Genomic DNA, 14,744 nt, shown 5'->3' on the forward strand with positions numbered 1-14,744 from the left:
AGGTTGGACAGGATAAGGAACGAGCACATCAGAGGGACAGCACACGTGGAGAGTTTGGGAATGAAGCTAAGAGAGATGAGACTGAGATGGTCTGGGCACATCCTGAGAAGAGATGCAGAGCATGTTGGAAGGAGAATGTTGAGGATGGAGCTGCCAGGCACACGAAAACGAGGAAGGCCAAAGAGGAGATACATGGATGTGGTGAGAGGGGACATGAAAGTGGCAGGTGCGGTAGAGAAGGATGCGGAAGACAGCGAGCAACGGAGACGAAAGATCCGCTGTTGCGACCCCTAATCGGGAGCAGCCAAAAGAAGTTGTTTAATATTTCTGGAAGGAGTCTCCAGTATCAGCGCTGTGTAACAGTCAGAGGTGAAGCTGTAACTAAGCTTTCTGATGTCTTCAGGACAGAGGAATTTACACTTTAACAGTTTCTCTAACATTTCAAGCTGCATTTTTCTGTCGCATTAACCTCAAGAGAGAAAAAAAGAGGCTGGTGAGGGAATGACTATTTATAGGTGCTATAATGCTGTGCTATAAGAGAAAAAAACACTTGTGGATATGCTGTTATTTGAAAAATAATCAACTTTGTAATGGTAATAGTAACTCCGCTTTGCATTGTTTCTCAATACTACTGCATCATGGATTATTTTCCTATAATAAATTCTCAAGCGTTTTATTCTATACTTAATAGAAGCTGAATTTGTTCCACTTTTTTTTTTTTCCAGTTAACTACATAAAACCAGAAAAAAAGTTTCTTGAAATGTGGACCAGTTAGTTTTTTAAACTGGTAAGCTAGTGTTGACACAGTAGTTAATTTAGGGAAGGAAACTATTGTACAATTAAACCCACAACATTAGTCTACACAGCACATCTGTGCTAAGAATTGAAAATAAAAGCTAATGGTGATGTGTGACATGATCAAGTTTGCATTCTTGTTTTATTGCATGTTTAAGAAACACTTTTTTTTTTAAAGAACAGAACAAACACAAACAAGTGTGACATTTACAGCCATGGTGTGTTTTATACAGTCAGGTTTTCACGTCTCTCAACACACACACACACTTCTTTAAAGTTCACAGATTCGCACTGACCTCCTGACCCCAGCGTCTCCCACTGTGACCTCCTGACTCCTGCTGGTCTGTGCAGTCACATGACCTCAGCTCACATGGGTCAAAGCTAAGGCACCATTTGTTAAGTCTACAGTGTGTGTGTGTGTGTGTGTGTGTGTGTGTGTGTATACACACACACACACATCTGCATTTAGCTTTGGGTGCAATTCAGATGCAACCTGCAGAACCTGACTTTTGTTTTTAAACAGTTTTACTGCTACATGTCTGAAACGGAATAGGATTTAGGAGTGAAACGTCCCTAATATAGCTAATCAGTAGCTTCTTATTAGTGCACTAGATAGTGAGACAGCAAGTCTTACAGTCATGTGTGCACGCGTGTGTTTGTTCTATGGTATAGGATGTTCAGTTTATACTGTCTGGAAACAAAATTGCCAAAATATTTGATTCTTTTCTGGCAAAAAAATAAGTAAATCATGATTTAGTTAAGCATTTAAAATTGCGCAGGGTTTAGGGATCAGGGACGAGGCTTAGAATTCAGATAAACAGAGCTGAGCACTAATTTCTAACCCTATCTTTGCGTATTCAACATGCTGACTTCATCCGATTACTTCCTCAGTCCTGAAGATGTCAGAAAGCCTAAAAAGAAAAAAAAAGTTCTGATGGTTACACATTGCTGACACTGGAGACTCCTTCCAGAAATGTTACACAAATTACAGAAAACTTCAGCAACAATTATTTTAAACCTGTTTATGTTGAGCATTCGCTGTATAGGCCTCTGTGAGTGAGCTGTTGCTAGAACGAGTGCATTAATATAAACCTGCCGTTATAGTAAGTTAATATAAATATAAATAGGAAATTGTGCACACTGATCACCTCTGGAGAATAAATGATAATCGATCAACACCTGATCAAATCACAATCCAGAACTGTGGAGTAGTGTAATAAGTGCTTGATCATCGTTATTATCCCATGTGGTTTTATTTAAAACTGATTTTTTTCCCCATTTAACAGCTTCATCAGAGAAACAGGAAAAAACAAACAAACAACGGTAATAATAAAACCGAATAAGAACAGTGGAATTCCATTAGTGTTTCATTTCATCTAAAAACAGAGGAGGGAATGCCAGAGCTCTTACACACACACACACACACACACACACACACACACACACACAAGAATGAGAGTAGAGTAGTATGTAGCAGGTAGTGTGTGAGGAATGAATAATCAGCTGAAGGATGGACTTGTTAATACATGTTCTGTGTACATGTGTGGTGTGTGCGCGCATGTACACACACGTAGTGTGTAATTTGGTCATTAGTGTCCGAAGTCCAGTAGAATGAGACCGTCAGAGGGAGCCCGATCAGGAGAGAGAGTGAGACAGATGGAGTGTGAGGAGCGGATCTGTGGATTTAAAAAAAAACAACGATTTGGTAATAACAGTTGTAGATCCACACGTGCACGCATGTCCACGCGCGCGCACACAGATGGACAGTCCCCGTCTGTCTCGGGTGTCGAATGAGCGTGTAAGAACACACACTCTTCTTACACACACTCCTCCGCTGACATCAGCAGTGGATTGATGTACTCGAAGCCTTCAAACTCTGACTGGTCAATCTTTTTCACCACGTCACTGAAACACACACACACACAGAGGTGATGAGCTGTAGCAGTACAGGTGATGTCACTACACCATTACTGATCCGGAACTAGAGGCAGAGCTCTCTTTTTCTTAAAAAACACCCCACACCCCCCAGGAGGCATTTCTTATACCCTCCAACAAGATACACACACGTACACACGGGTCAGCCACAATCAGATGTACCTACTTGTTTGAGATCATGTAACACTATGTAACAGCCTTCTATTTATGTTTATTAAACTATTTCATATGTTGTAATGGTAGACTATCATTGCCAATGTATGACGTTTCAAAGCCAGATCATAATTTACCACCACTGAATCCATGTTTCAGTTTTTTTTTTTTTTAAATCAGACAAACTCTTCATATTGCACATTTTCACCATGTAACGTATGTTCATTTGATTTAATACCCCAGAATGCATCACTGCTGCTTAAACTTGGCAATAATTTGTCAAACACTAACTGCATGGATTAAAGCAAAAAAAATTTGACTGAAAATTTACGGGGCGTGGTGGTGGTGGTGGTGGTGGGGGTTATGGGTGGATTTCGATGAAATTCTGAGAATGATTAACTTAGAACTGATAACTTTTATCAATTAATGGATTAATATATTCAATTTATTGCACTCTCTTTCCATTGCTTCCATACATTTTTTTTTGTGGCAAACCACACAAATGCAAGCGCCTGGAATGTTTAGTTTTTTGCACCTGGCTTTCCGTTTTCACCTATTTCGTACAGCCGAGCCCACCTCCACTTGTTTTACACCTTTATCGATGGCAGACACATCAGTGCCTTCTTTCATGTAAAGCGCATCCATGCTGCCGAAACCGAAAGCAGAACGACATGCTCCTCTGTGCTCCACGTCAATATAGAAAAAAGTTTGGATCTTCGCTTAAATTAAAATTATAATTATAATTTGACCTTACTTTGTGTTGAATACGACTTCAAAAACAATTCAAGATTTTATTAAGAGAAATATTGTGGCCAACACGAGTGTTAAGTTACCTAAAAGATCGCGTGAAGTTGGCTGCGTTCGTTCTCATTTCCCTCCATCATTCCATAGGCCAGAAACAGATGTTTTGACGTAATTTAACTTAGTAGGCTATGATTATTATTTAACCGTAGTCTTCTAGACATTTTGGCTGTTTGGGGCATTGAACGCTGGTGTAGGATTTTCAGGGAATAAAGTTTAGCGCATGTCGGAACATCATTGCGCTCGCAGCCTCCAACGTCCTTTAAATTGTGATATAACGTAGGCTATAAGGCACGGTTCTAACATACCTTACACACTGGCCTAACGAAAATAATAATTGTTGGGGCGTCTGCTGATTTGTTAGCTAGAAATTTAGGTCTAATTACTTCTGACAGTCTGCAAGCATTGCACCGTCGGGTCTTCAAGTCTGGCTGAAGCAGAGGAGCGGGCTTTCCGGGGTTTATTTTTTTAACATGCTCTATTTCTATATGTCCAGGTTTGAACTAAGTCATTTTGGCGAGATTTAATTTAATACAAAACAGAAAATGGTCAGACACAAGCACGCCAAGCACACGGGAATGTATTTTGCCAATTTTGACAGCGCATGTTTTTTTAATGCCGCACCGTAGACAGCGAACGTTTAAACATGATCAAACATAGGAAATGAACGACACAAAGCATGGCTCAAAAACAAAAAAGTTAAATAAACCCTGCTGATAGTCGATGGTGTTGCAACACATCAGTGTTATAACCCAATCTCTACCCAACCACCCGTCATTTTAATTCTCCTCGGATCAGCACCGACCTCACATTTGGCCTTGGGAGAGTTCAGTTGACGGAAATCCGTCACACGACGCAAAACTTTAATCCATGTAACTGTTTTAGTAAATCAGCAGATTTTTGAGGAACAAATTGACAGCTGAATCACGGAATTGCGATAAAAATGAAACCTTTCACAATAGTTTTGTCAATGGGGGGTGCTGAACCTAATTTGTTTTCTTTGTCACTGCAAAGTTGAAAATGGCCTGAGAAATCTTATTTAATGCATTTTAATAAACGCTTTAAATTAAATACGTACATTTTATGTAGTATGTGATATGATTTGATACAAAAACCTTGTTGCTGGGGGCATATGTTTGCAAAATTCACATGCCAAAGATTTTGCGTGTCATTTCCGTTGTTTTCTGTAGTGTCCGTAACGGTCTTGCTGTAACAGAATGCTGCAGAATTTTTGGTGATTATGACATGCATTGGTCCTGTTGGCCTCATGTAGGGCTCTAGTTACATATTCATACGTCTTTGTTATATTAATAGATATATTTGCAATATGTAGGTGTCCGTAACGCCAAATTGATATTTTGGTAAAGCCAGTTAATTGAGACTTCTTGACAAATTTAAATGAAACCTTCATGTGAGAATGACGCAAATTAATCATATTCTTCTCTCAAAGTTGTAATTGATTGAATTAGGACCCCACAGGCCAACTATTTGAACACTAAATTATTATAATCAAGATGTTACCAAGACATATTTTGACCATTCAAGATACAGCCCTGGCTTGTTAACATTTTTTTTTACATAATGTGCTTTTTAACACTTTTGTTTTTGAGACGGCTATTCATTTGAGTGGCCTCCCCTATTGCCGGCCAAAAGTGGCCTTATAAATGAGGTGGTTGTTCACGAGAGGTCCAAATGCATCCGTGAGACAGCCAAATGTGGCCTTTCATAAGAGGTGGCTGCTCACATAAGTGACCTCTCTAGAGAGGCATTACAATTACTAGTATTTTCCAAAAGCGTGTTTAAGTATGTATAACATGTGGTGTTGATCCTGTGTTGATATTGATATACTAGTATTACCCGGTAGGTTTCGCCCTGCTGCATGATGCAATGTTTGAGTAGTCACCCTTGTTTTTTAATAATTCGTTAAGGTGTAATGTGTAGTAGATGCAGTGTGTCATGACTAATTGTACTAAAAACATTTCTCTGAAACACGTCCCATGTTGTGACTTTGGGAATAACCCAAGACACATTGTGTAGTGTCCGTAACGTTATGTGTAACACTGTTCAACAAGTATATAAGCTACCGTAAAATACCAAATAATAGCCGAGTTCCAATTAACCGCCGAGTTCCCTTTAACGGCCGGGTGTACGCGTGTGTTGTGACAAAGGCCGGTTCCGAATACTCGCTGGGGTCTAAAAAAAAAAAAAAAAAAAAAAGCGTCCGAACGTTCTATCTAGAATCTTGAGGCCCAGCACTTTTCTGGTTTTCTGGTGTTTAAACGATTTTGCATTGCATAGTTTTCTACCGAAACAATATGAATGAATGAATGAATGAATGAAATTATTTCTATAATACTGTTTACAACATTTTGTTACGTGATAATAAACATGCCATTTCAATGTTATAATCTTGGTCTACCGTAATATTTCTTGAGGAATGCAACTCCGTAACTTTTGACAGATGTCTTAGCCAATTACGTTTGACATGGGTGTGTGGGATATCACTTACGTCATCGAATGAGGAATACCCCTTTGGGGTATTCACCCAACGAAAGCCAGCGTGTGTGGTGACATTGAGGACTGCGGGTTTCCAAGGTTGGACTGCTGCTTCTGTTAAACGACCTAAATTGCCGAATGCATGTGTCAAAACACACACTGAGTTTTATTAAAGACCTTATACCATTTCACTTGCCCTTACCCATTCGGATCTGGAAGACACTTTACAAAAAAGGTGAGAGCGTTCTAACATGCATTTCAGTCTGCTCACGGCCAATCTAATCCAAGGGGCCTTTTCAACAAGTAATCTGTCGTGCAAGTTGGGCAGAAGCACGCGTCAGGCAGGCAACATGTAGGCCTACAAGTCAGTAACCTATTCAACTAACTTTCATCCGAACTTTAAGTTTTCTACGGGGTCGAGCCACCGTACCAACTCACTCGGGGAATAGGCTCATATCCGCCAAATAGGGAGACGTCTTGGAGAGAAACGTGAGAATGCAAGATGACAGTATGTAGCCACTGCAGGTCACTTATTTTTCAGCATAAGAAAAAACCCTTTGGTTTGACACTTCGCACCCTAATTATGTTGCTTCAGCGTCACGCCCTCCATGCAATTTCAGATTGACAGACATCGCGAAGCGCAAAGGGTGGAGGCTGCATGGGTGAGGGTGATAGCAAGTGACCATAACTTTGCAGAGTAATTAAATCACAGTGCTGCGCACAGACAATGGTGTGGTTTCTTGATTATTTTGTAAAGCATGCGCTTAACTAGTCATTAACAGGAAAAGGTGTGTGATTTATCCTTTATCCACCCCGACTGTGCCATGCGAAGATGCATTCTGCGTCTTCAAAATCCCCCGAAGTCGGCACCGTGCTATCTGTAATCTAACTCTAAACAAACTGTAAGTTATACTGGTTAAAAGTAGGCCTATCTGAGAATGATTTTTTCCCCGTTTTGAGGTAGATTTTGGGGAAGGTGTTTGTGAAGAAGGAATTAATCGCCTGTTCCAAATAGCCGCCTAGTCTCTAATACGCGCCGGGTCTCTTACGTGATTGAGACAAATAATAGCCCGAGCTATTATTTGGTATTTTACGGTATGTAATCTTTGATGGAAAGGACAACCAACTGTCAATTAATTAAGGAACTAGTATAATAAGCCGATACTACGCATAAAATGTTTTGTGAGCCCAATAATTGGAGCTTTAATAAAGCGTTGTGAAATTTTGTGTTTCTCTGTCTAATATCGGGGTCCCTGAGAACGTGTCACATAACTAGAAGACCCAGCAAATATATGTAACTATACTCAATTGTAACATTCGACAGGGCACTTTATGGCATAACAGTTCGTTGCCCCATCAACATTTGCTTTTGAGGTGTTTTAAGTGGATCTATCCCGTTATATCTTTTAATGTAGTGTCCGTAACATCAACAGCCTAGCAGAATGGGGCATGTATAAAATGAGGTATATTTTCAAAACAGAAAGAGAATGCTACATGAAATTTTAGGTATGGGACCCCAATATGTTCAAGCCATTTTGACCATTTTGGGTAACCTTGGGTTTTTTGTTATTTTGGAACCTATAAGGTCCATCTGATCTTGGCTGACCCGACACGCACACAGACAGACGGACGGACACTCACTCATCATCGGGGGTGAGCTGGATGGGCTCGTTGGTGAACTGTGCATCAAAGTTATCAAGTCCAAATTCGCCAGAGATATTGGGTTTGAAGGGAGGAACCACTTGCTTCTGTTCCATCTGTAAAAACACACACACACACACACACACACACACACACACACACACACACACACGATGAATCTGAGGAGTCATCAGTTTCACAATAACTCATCTGTCTGCAGTCATTAAATCAGACAGACAACAGGAGGGACAGACAGGCACAAAGGCAGAGTGACTCACCAGGTCCCAGTCTACATTTCGAAAGAAAGGATGAGCCATAATGTCAGCAAAACCTGTCTGAGGATGACAACCCAGACGCTCCTTAGGGTCCTGACACACAGAGTAAGACAGCTCAAGTTATCAGCAGTCCAATTACTTTGTGAACTGATGGTGGCGCTGTAACACAGTGCTACATGTTTGGACCCCAAGTACTAAACTTTCAGAGTTTTTGAATGATTCACAACCTACTTTAGCAAAAATAATCCTAGCGCTGATTTACAGTGTAATTTTGGTCACTCTGCAAACAATACAGCCACAATCTGCCAGTAAGTCCAGCATAGGGAGGGAAAGTAATCTCATCGCCCCCTACTGGATGCGTTCCAACCTCTATGGCAAAATGAATGGGAATATCTTTTCAAAAAAAATTACATTTCGGGTTACGCTTCAAAGTTAAGACAATGGCTTCCATATGTTGTGCATGTCAGGCAGCTCTATCGATCCTGGTGATCATACTTTATTTTTTCCACCGATTTGAATCGTTTTGAATGTTTTTTTAATAAGCTGATCAAAGACTACACGGACCTGACGTCGCGTATGCAATAATAATGTTAAATTTATATAGCGCCTTTCAAAAAACCCAAGGACGCTTTAAAATTATAGACAAGGAAAGAAAAAAAATAAATAAAAAAGTCCACCAAGTAGGGGTCAGGATGCAATTCCCGTGGTGTAGCAGCCACAGTCCCACCAAAAGGCGCACAAAAACAAGTCCCACATCTCCAGCACCGCCGCTGTGACGCCGTCAGCAACATCGCTCGAACACCATGCCATGGATCCACAAAGCCACCAGAGAAGCTCCGCTACGCAGAGCGCTGGTATGTCCCAAACCGCCTGCACAGCCACCGCGACACCACCGAGCAACATCGCTCGGAACATCACGCCAAGCGTTAAAGGAACAGTCCACCGTACTTCCATAATGAAACATGTTCTTCTCTGAATTGAGACGAGCTGATCCGTACCTCTCCGAGCTTTGTGCAACCTCCCAGTCAGTCAGACGCGCTGTCACTCCTGTTAGCAATGTAGCTAGGCTCAGTATGGCCAATGGTATTTTTTGGGGCTGTAGTTAGATGCGACCAAACTCTTCCGCGTTTTTCCTGTTTACATAGGTTTATATGACCAGTGACATGAAACAAGTTCAGTTACACAAATTGAAACGTGGCGATTTTCTATGCTATGGAAAGTCCGCACTATAATGACAGGCGTACTAACACCTTCTGCGCGCTTCGACAGCGCATTGATACCTTCACTCGGAGTTGTACCATTTTTTTTTTAGACAGGGCGGACGGACCAGGGCATTCGCCCGCCTGGCCGTGCCCGACAAGGAGCGCTCTCGGCCGGCTTGGGAGGCAGACGGCAGCCCCTCCTGGAAGTGTGGTTTTACCATGGGCCTCATGCGGAAAAATGACAACGTCCTATTTTTACCATGGGCCTTAGGCTGAAAAAATGACAAAGTCCCAGTTTTATTATGGGGCTCGAGTTGTACCATTTTTTTTTTTTTTTCAGACAGGGCGGACGGACCAGGGCATTCGCCCGCCTGGCCGTGCCCAAAGAGGAGTGCAGGTATCAATGCACTGCCGAAGCGCGCAGAAGGTGTTAGTACACCTGTCATTATAGTGCGGACTTTCCATAGCATAGAAAATCGCCACGTTTCAATTTGTGTAACTGAACTTGTTTCATGTCACTGGTCATATAAACCTATGTAAACAGGAAAAACGTGGAAGAGTTTGGTCGCCTCTAACTACAGCCCCAAAAAATACCATTGGCCATGCTGAGCCTAGCTACATTGCTAACAGGAGTGACAGCGCGTCTGACTGACTGGGAGGTCGCACAAAGCTCGGAGAGGTACGGATCAGCTCGTCTCAATTCAGAGAACATCATATTTCATTATGGAAGTACGGTGGACTGTTCCTTTAAAGCGCAAAGCGCTGGACAACCACGATGTAAAATGAGCAACGAGCTCACTGCAGTCCATAGCTGGGAGCACAGGCATCACCCACAGCGAACCAAGGCCTGGAGGGAACCGACGCCCAAAACTGGGTCCGGAGCTACACCACAACCGGCGGACAAAACACTCAAATAAACATCAAACTACACAAACACACAGAAAAAAATAAATAAATAAAATAAAAAAAAGCTCTGGTGAGAAGCGGCAGCCAGAACGCGCACGACGTACTCTCAACCAGAAACGGAAACGAAAAAAAAAAAAAAAAAAGTGTGACGTCACCGCAAGTCTAGCGCCTTTCCAAATCTGTAGCAGGTAGCGGCGGCGAGTAGCCTACATCAACATGCTGATTTGTGTAGCGTGGTTGGCGGAGTATTTCTGTACCAATAAGAAACGCATCCCTTGTGGGGATAACCATTACAGATTGGCGCATGTAGTCAGCTGCCGCTATTCACAGGGAGCGCTGTCAGCACTCGGAAGGGTTAAGCCTTTACTGCTGATGTAACATGAGCGACTCTGACTAGACAGTTTGGTTGTAGTCCGTTTCTGACAGGTTAGGTGCAATTTCGATCTTTTAAAAGACAGCAAAATTTCACCTGATACTTTCACAGTTAGTAGATAATCCCAACATATACAACATATTTTTTGGAGGTGTACAAGTTCCACGTCACAACTTCGTGGGATGTTTTTAAAAATCGGGTCTATGGGATTTTCAATAGTATGGCTCTCGGCTTAGGAACGCTATCAATAGGATCGCTGTGTTTCACTTCCCCTCCCTATTGTCATGAAAACGGATAGTCTGAATTTGTTCATCACTAAGGGGTGCTGCGACAGTCAGACAGAACCACTTACTCAGGCAGAGTTCGATCAGCATTAGAGCAGAACTCAAATATATTTTATTAGTAGCAGTAACGTTACAGGGACGAGAGAGAGTACCTTGTTGAGGAACCCCTTTAGTACACTGGCTGCCTTCACTGACAAAGACCTGGGAATCCTGATCTGCTTCTCCAAGATCACTGAAACACACACACACACACACCTCTCTGTATTATCCTTCTATTTATCCATGTGGCTGTTTGTGTGACCATGTAATTCTTTGATTGCGTGTGTTACCCTGGAATAAATAGTCCTCCGTGTTCTGGTCTGGATTGTCAGAGCTGCCCACGATGTCGAAAGGAGACCTGCCCGCCATCATCTCGAACATCAGCACCCCCAACGCCCACCAGTCCACACTGAACCCTACACACATACACACTAGAGGCAATCAGTGTGCAAGGTACATTACTATATAGCGCACGCGTGTATGCATGTGTATGTACCATAGTCCTCTCCTCTCAGGATTTCAGGGGCAATGTAGTTCGGTGTCCCACAGAACGTGCTGGTGGTGTCTCCAGGCCTCAGACCCTCCTAACACACACACACAGTGAAGCATTAAGTCACCTTGTAGATATTCAGTTAGATATGAATTTTCATCTTTTTCCGTCTCTCACACACACACCTTGCACATGCCGTAGTCAGTGAGTTTGATGTGTCCTTCAGACTCCAGCAGGACGTTGTCCAGTTTCAGGTCTCTGTAGATGATGCCTCGCTCATGCAGGTAGTTCAGAGCCAGACTGATCTCAGCTGAGTAGAACCTGACACACACTTCAGCTTAGTCACACACTAACAAATGTTTATGGTCTGTAATGTTATTTAATTCCTGTGTACAAGGAGACAAGGCCACTACCTAACATTCTCCTCATGTTTAAATCGTCATGATATTCACTTCCTACTTCCTGGTGAAGCATGAACACCGTGCCAAATCTCACCCTTAAGATTAGAACAGTACTGTATCCTGTGTGTGTGTGTGTGTGTGTGTGTGGCTGACCTACACATAGGTGAACAGGTAACATCCTCAAGTCTGTAGTGTAGTGCACACATGTTCCCTACCTGGCGTGTTCTTCTGGAAGCTTCCTCTGTCGCTGCATGTGGAACATCAGGTCTCCTCCATTCACATACTCAATCACAAAGAACAGTCTGTACACACACACACACACACACACAAAATCAACTGTGGGCGTGTCCCAAATCACACACCTTATTCATACAGGGATCACAAACACATTCCACTGTAGAGAAGTGTGCGTCTCTGACCTGCTCTCAGTCTGGAAGCAGGAGTGAAGGCCCACCAGAAACGGGTGATTAGAGGCCTGCTCAAATACATGCTTCTCTGTCTGGACCCAGTCTATGTCCTACACACACACAGAATTAACACGGAATCACTGTGAATCTGATATTGTACATGGTGTTAAGAAGCTACCTTTGTATGAGGTATTAATTACCTCATCGTCGTTAACGAGCTCCTTTTTGACGACCTTCATAGCGTAGATGCGCTCGGTCTTTTTGAGGCGCACAAGCAGGACTTTAGCGTAGCTTCCTCGGCCAATCACCCTGAGTAAGTCAAAATCGGACAGACCCAGACTGGAAGGGGCTTTACCTGGGTCCCTGCTGCTCACCGCCTACACACATACACCTTTATTACCATCTTTGTGGATATTCTCATTAACTGGATCGAGTTACTGTGCAAATCATATTTCCCCACAATGGCAACACTTCCACCATTTCTCTCACACACACACAGTTACATCATTGTTGAGCTCTGACCTCCTGCTCCTCTCCCATGTGGTTGATGCTCTCACTGGAGTTCTTATGAGGGAGAACTGAACAAGAGAAGAAGTGAACATTAGATCCTCAGCAGCGTGAAATGAGACACAGACAGACTGGAGACGCACTGCTGAGTACAGATCAGCACATCATGCCACAGGGTTCCAGTCAGTAACCTAAAGGACCAAATCAGAACACTGTGGTCCCAGGAAAGGGTTAATTACCTGGCTCCGGGTGTTCGGACGGGTGCGGCACTTGATCTACTCGCTCCATCAATGGTTCCTGCTCAACAAAAACGAATGGCTACTTAGAATCAGTTATATTATGCTGTAATTAACGTCGTACCTCTGTCTGTGTAAGCAGCAATAATTAGAACCATACCTGTGTGTGTGTAATTAACCTGCTTCACTGAAATTAACACTATAATGAAGATCCTACATGTATGTGTACTTAACGTAAGAGTAATTAACATGGTAGACACAGTACAAGGACCTGTAATTAGCAGTACCTGCACCTGTAATTAACACAATACCTGTATCTGTCTGCCGCACTCCACTGTGACGAGTTTGTGACACTTCTTGTGAACGAGCAGCTTGCAGCTGATGCACTTGTAGCCCTGGCGGCCGAGACCCCAGATCCGGTCAGTGCAGATAGCACAGTGAGCACGCTGAACACACAAAATGTATTAAAAAAAGTCACAGTCTCCCCAAGATTGTTCATTATTAAGTATTATTATTATTAATGATCAGTACCCTGTTGAAGCGTTTGGCCTGGAAAGCGTGTCCATTAGCATAGTAGAGTTTCCTCCAGCGTCGAGCTCCACGCCGATAAATCGACTCTGAAAACACACACACAGTGTCCGTCTCTCTCTCTCTCTCTGAGGCTTAAGTTCGATTAAGATCACACACTCCATGTTTACGACACTCCCGAATCATCAACACATTCATTTAATTACAAATAAAGAGCCAATTATAAATAAAGGTGTGTGTGTGTGAGGAGACTCACTGTCCTCTCCTGGACATGGCATCCCAGGTTTCTCCGGGACACATGGAAACACTATGGAAGGAAAACACACACAGTTTCACACAAACAACATAACACGCAGAACACTTGGTCTATTTCAGAAACCCTAAACATTAAGATGAGTTGCGTGAACAAGTCAGTTCCAAAACATCAAAGGAGAATTTCCATAATCAGAGTGTATTGAGTGAGAAGCACATTCACGGTGAATGGAAAAAGTCCCACGATAGATGCGTGACACAAAATGCCTAGTGTGATGTACTGATCATTTAAGTGGAAAATCTGAGGACTACAAATGTTCATCTTTAAGATATTTTTATATTCTCAGGATTACAAACACAACCATGATTTGTTGTGATAAAGAAATGCTGATGAAATAAATTTCCTCAGAATAAAAAGTTGTATAAACATTATTAATTGCTAATAAAAAAAAAAACCTTGCCACTTTCTTATAACAATTAGACCCGTCCTTGTTGTAAGATAGCGCCCCCTCCTGGTGATTTATAAATATTTCAAATTGAGGTGTGAATATCTCTAGTGTCTACACTTTGATTTTATCAGGACTGAAATAGAAATGACAAAATCCGAGGAAACAATTTTAGCAGGGGGCCTGGGGGCCGCAGGGCCCCAGAAGCTGAACAGATTTTGTGTATATTGATAGATTTGAAGCATCTCCTGAAAGCAAATATTTTTTCAACCATGCCATTTAATTTGAACTGTTATGTTGAAATACAACCCCGATTCCAAAAAAGTTGGGACAAAGTACAAATTGTAAATAAAAACGGAATGGAATAATTTACAAATCTCAAAAACTGATATTGTATTCACAATAGAACATAGACAACATATCAAATGTTGAAAGGGAGACATTTTGAAATTTCATGCCAAATATTGGCTCATTTGAAATTTCATGACAGCAACACATCTCAAAAAAGTTGGGACAGGGGCAATAAGAGGCTGGAAAAGTTAAAGGTACAAAAAAGGAGCAGCTGGAGGACCAAATT

General features: G+C 42.1%; 1 protein-coding gene across 1 annotated transcript in view; it reads right to left on the bottom strand.

Annotated features, from left to right (window-relative positions):
- Nucleotides 1-918: 918 nt before the first annotated feature.
- Nucleotides 919-14,744, bottom strand: part of prkci (protein kinase C, iota) — a 46,094-nt gene continuing 32,268 nt past the window's right edge. The window contains exons 4-18 of the mRNA XM_060927652.1: nt 13,726-13,776; nt 13,473-13,558; nt 13,253-13,387; nt 12,945-13,002; nt 12,721-12,776; nt 12,399-12,575; nt 12,211-12,308; nt 12,007-12,093; nt 11,576-11,711; nt 11,397-11,484; nt 11,191-11,316; nt 11,014-11,093; nt 8,100-8,189; nt 7,822-7,937; nt 919-2,700 (exon numbers count right to left, since the gene is read on the bottom strand). Coding sequence (XP_060783635.1) covers nt 2,613-2,700; nt 7,822-7,937; nt 8,100-8,189; nt 11,014-11,093; nt 11,191-11,316; nt 11,397-11,484; nt 11,576-11,711; nt 12,007-12,093; nt 12,211-12,308; nt 12,399-12,575; nt 12,721-12,776; nt 12,945-13,002; nt 13,253-13,387; nt 13,473-13,558; nt 13,726-13,776 — 1,472 coding nt within the window. The 3' untranslated portion in view covers nt 919-2,612. The remainder of the gene's footprint in view (nt 2,701-7,821; nt 7,938-8,099; nt 8,190-11,013; nt 11,094-11,190; nt 11,317-11,396; nt 11,485-11,575; nt 11,712-12,006; nt 12,094-12,210; nt 12,309-12,398; nt 12,576-12,720; nt 12,777-12,944; nt 13,003-13,252; nt 13,388-13,472; nt 13,559-13,725; nt 13,777-14,744) is intronic.

This window comes from Neoarius graeffei, chromosome 1 (genome assembly GCF_027579695.1).
Source record: "Neoarius graeffei isolate fNeoGra1 chromosome 1, fNeoGra1.pri, whole genome shotgun sequence".
NCBI lineage: Eukaryota > Metazoa > Chordata > Actinopteri > Siluriformes > Ariidae > Neoarius > Neoarius graeffei.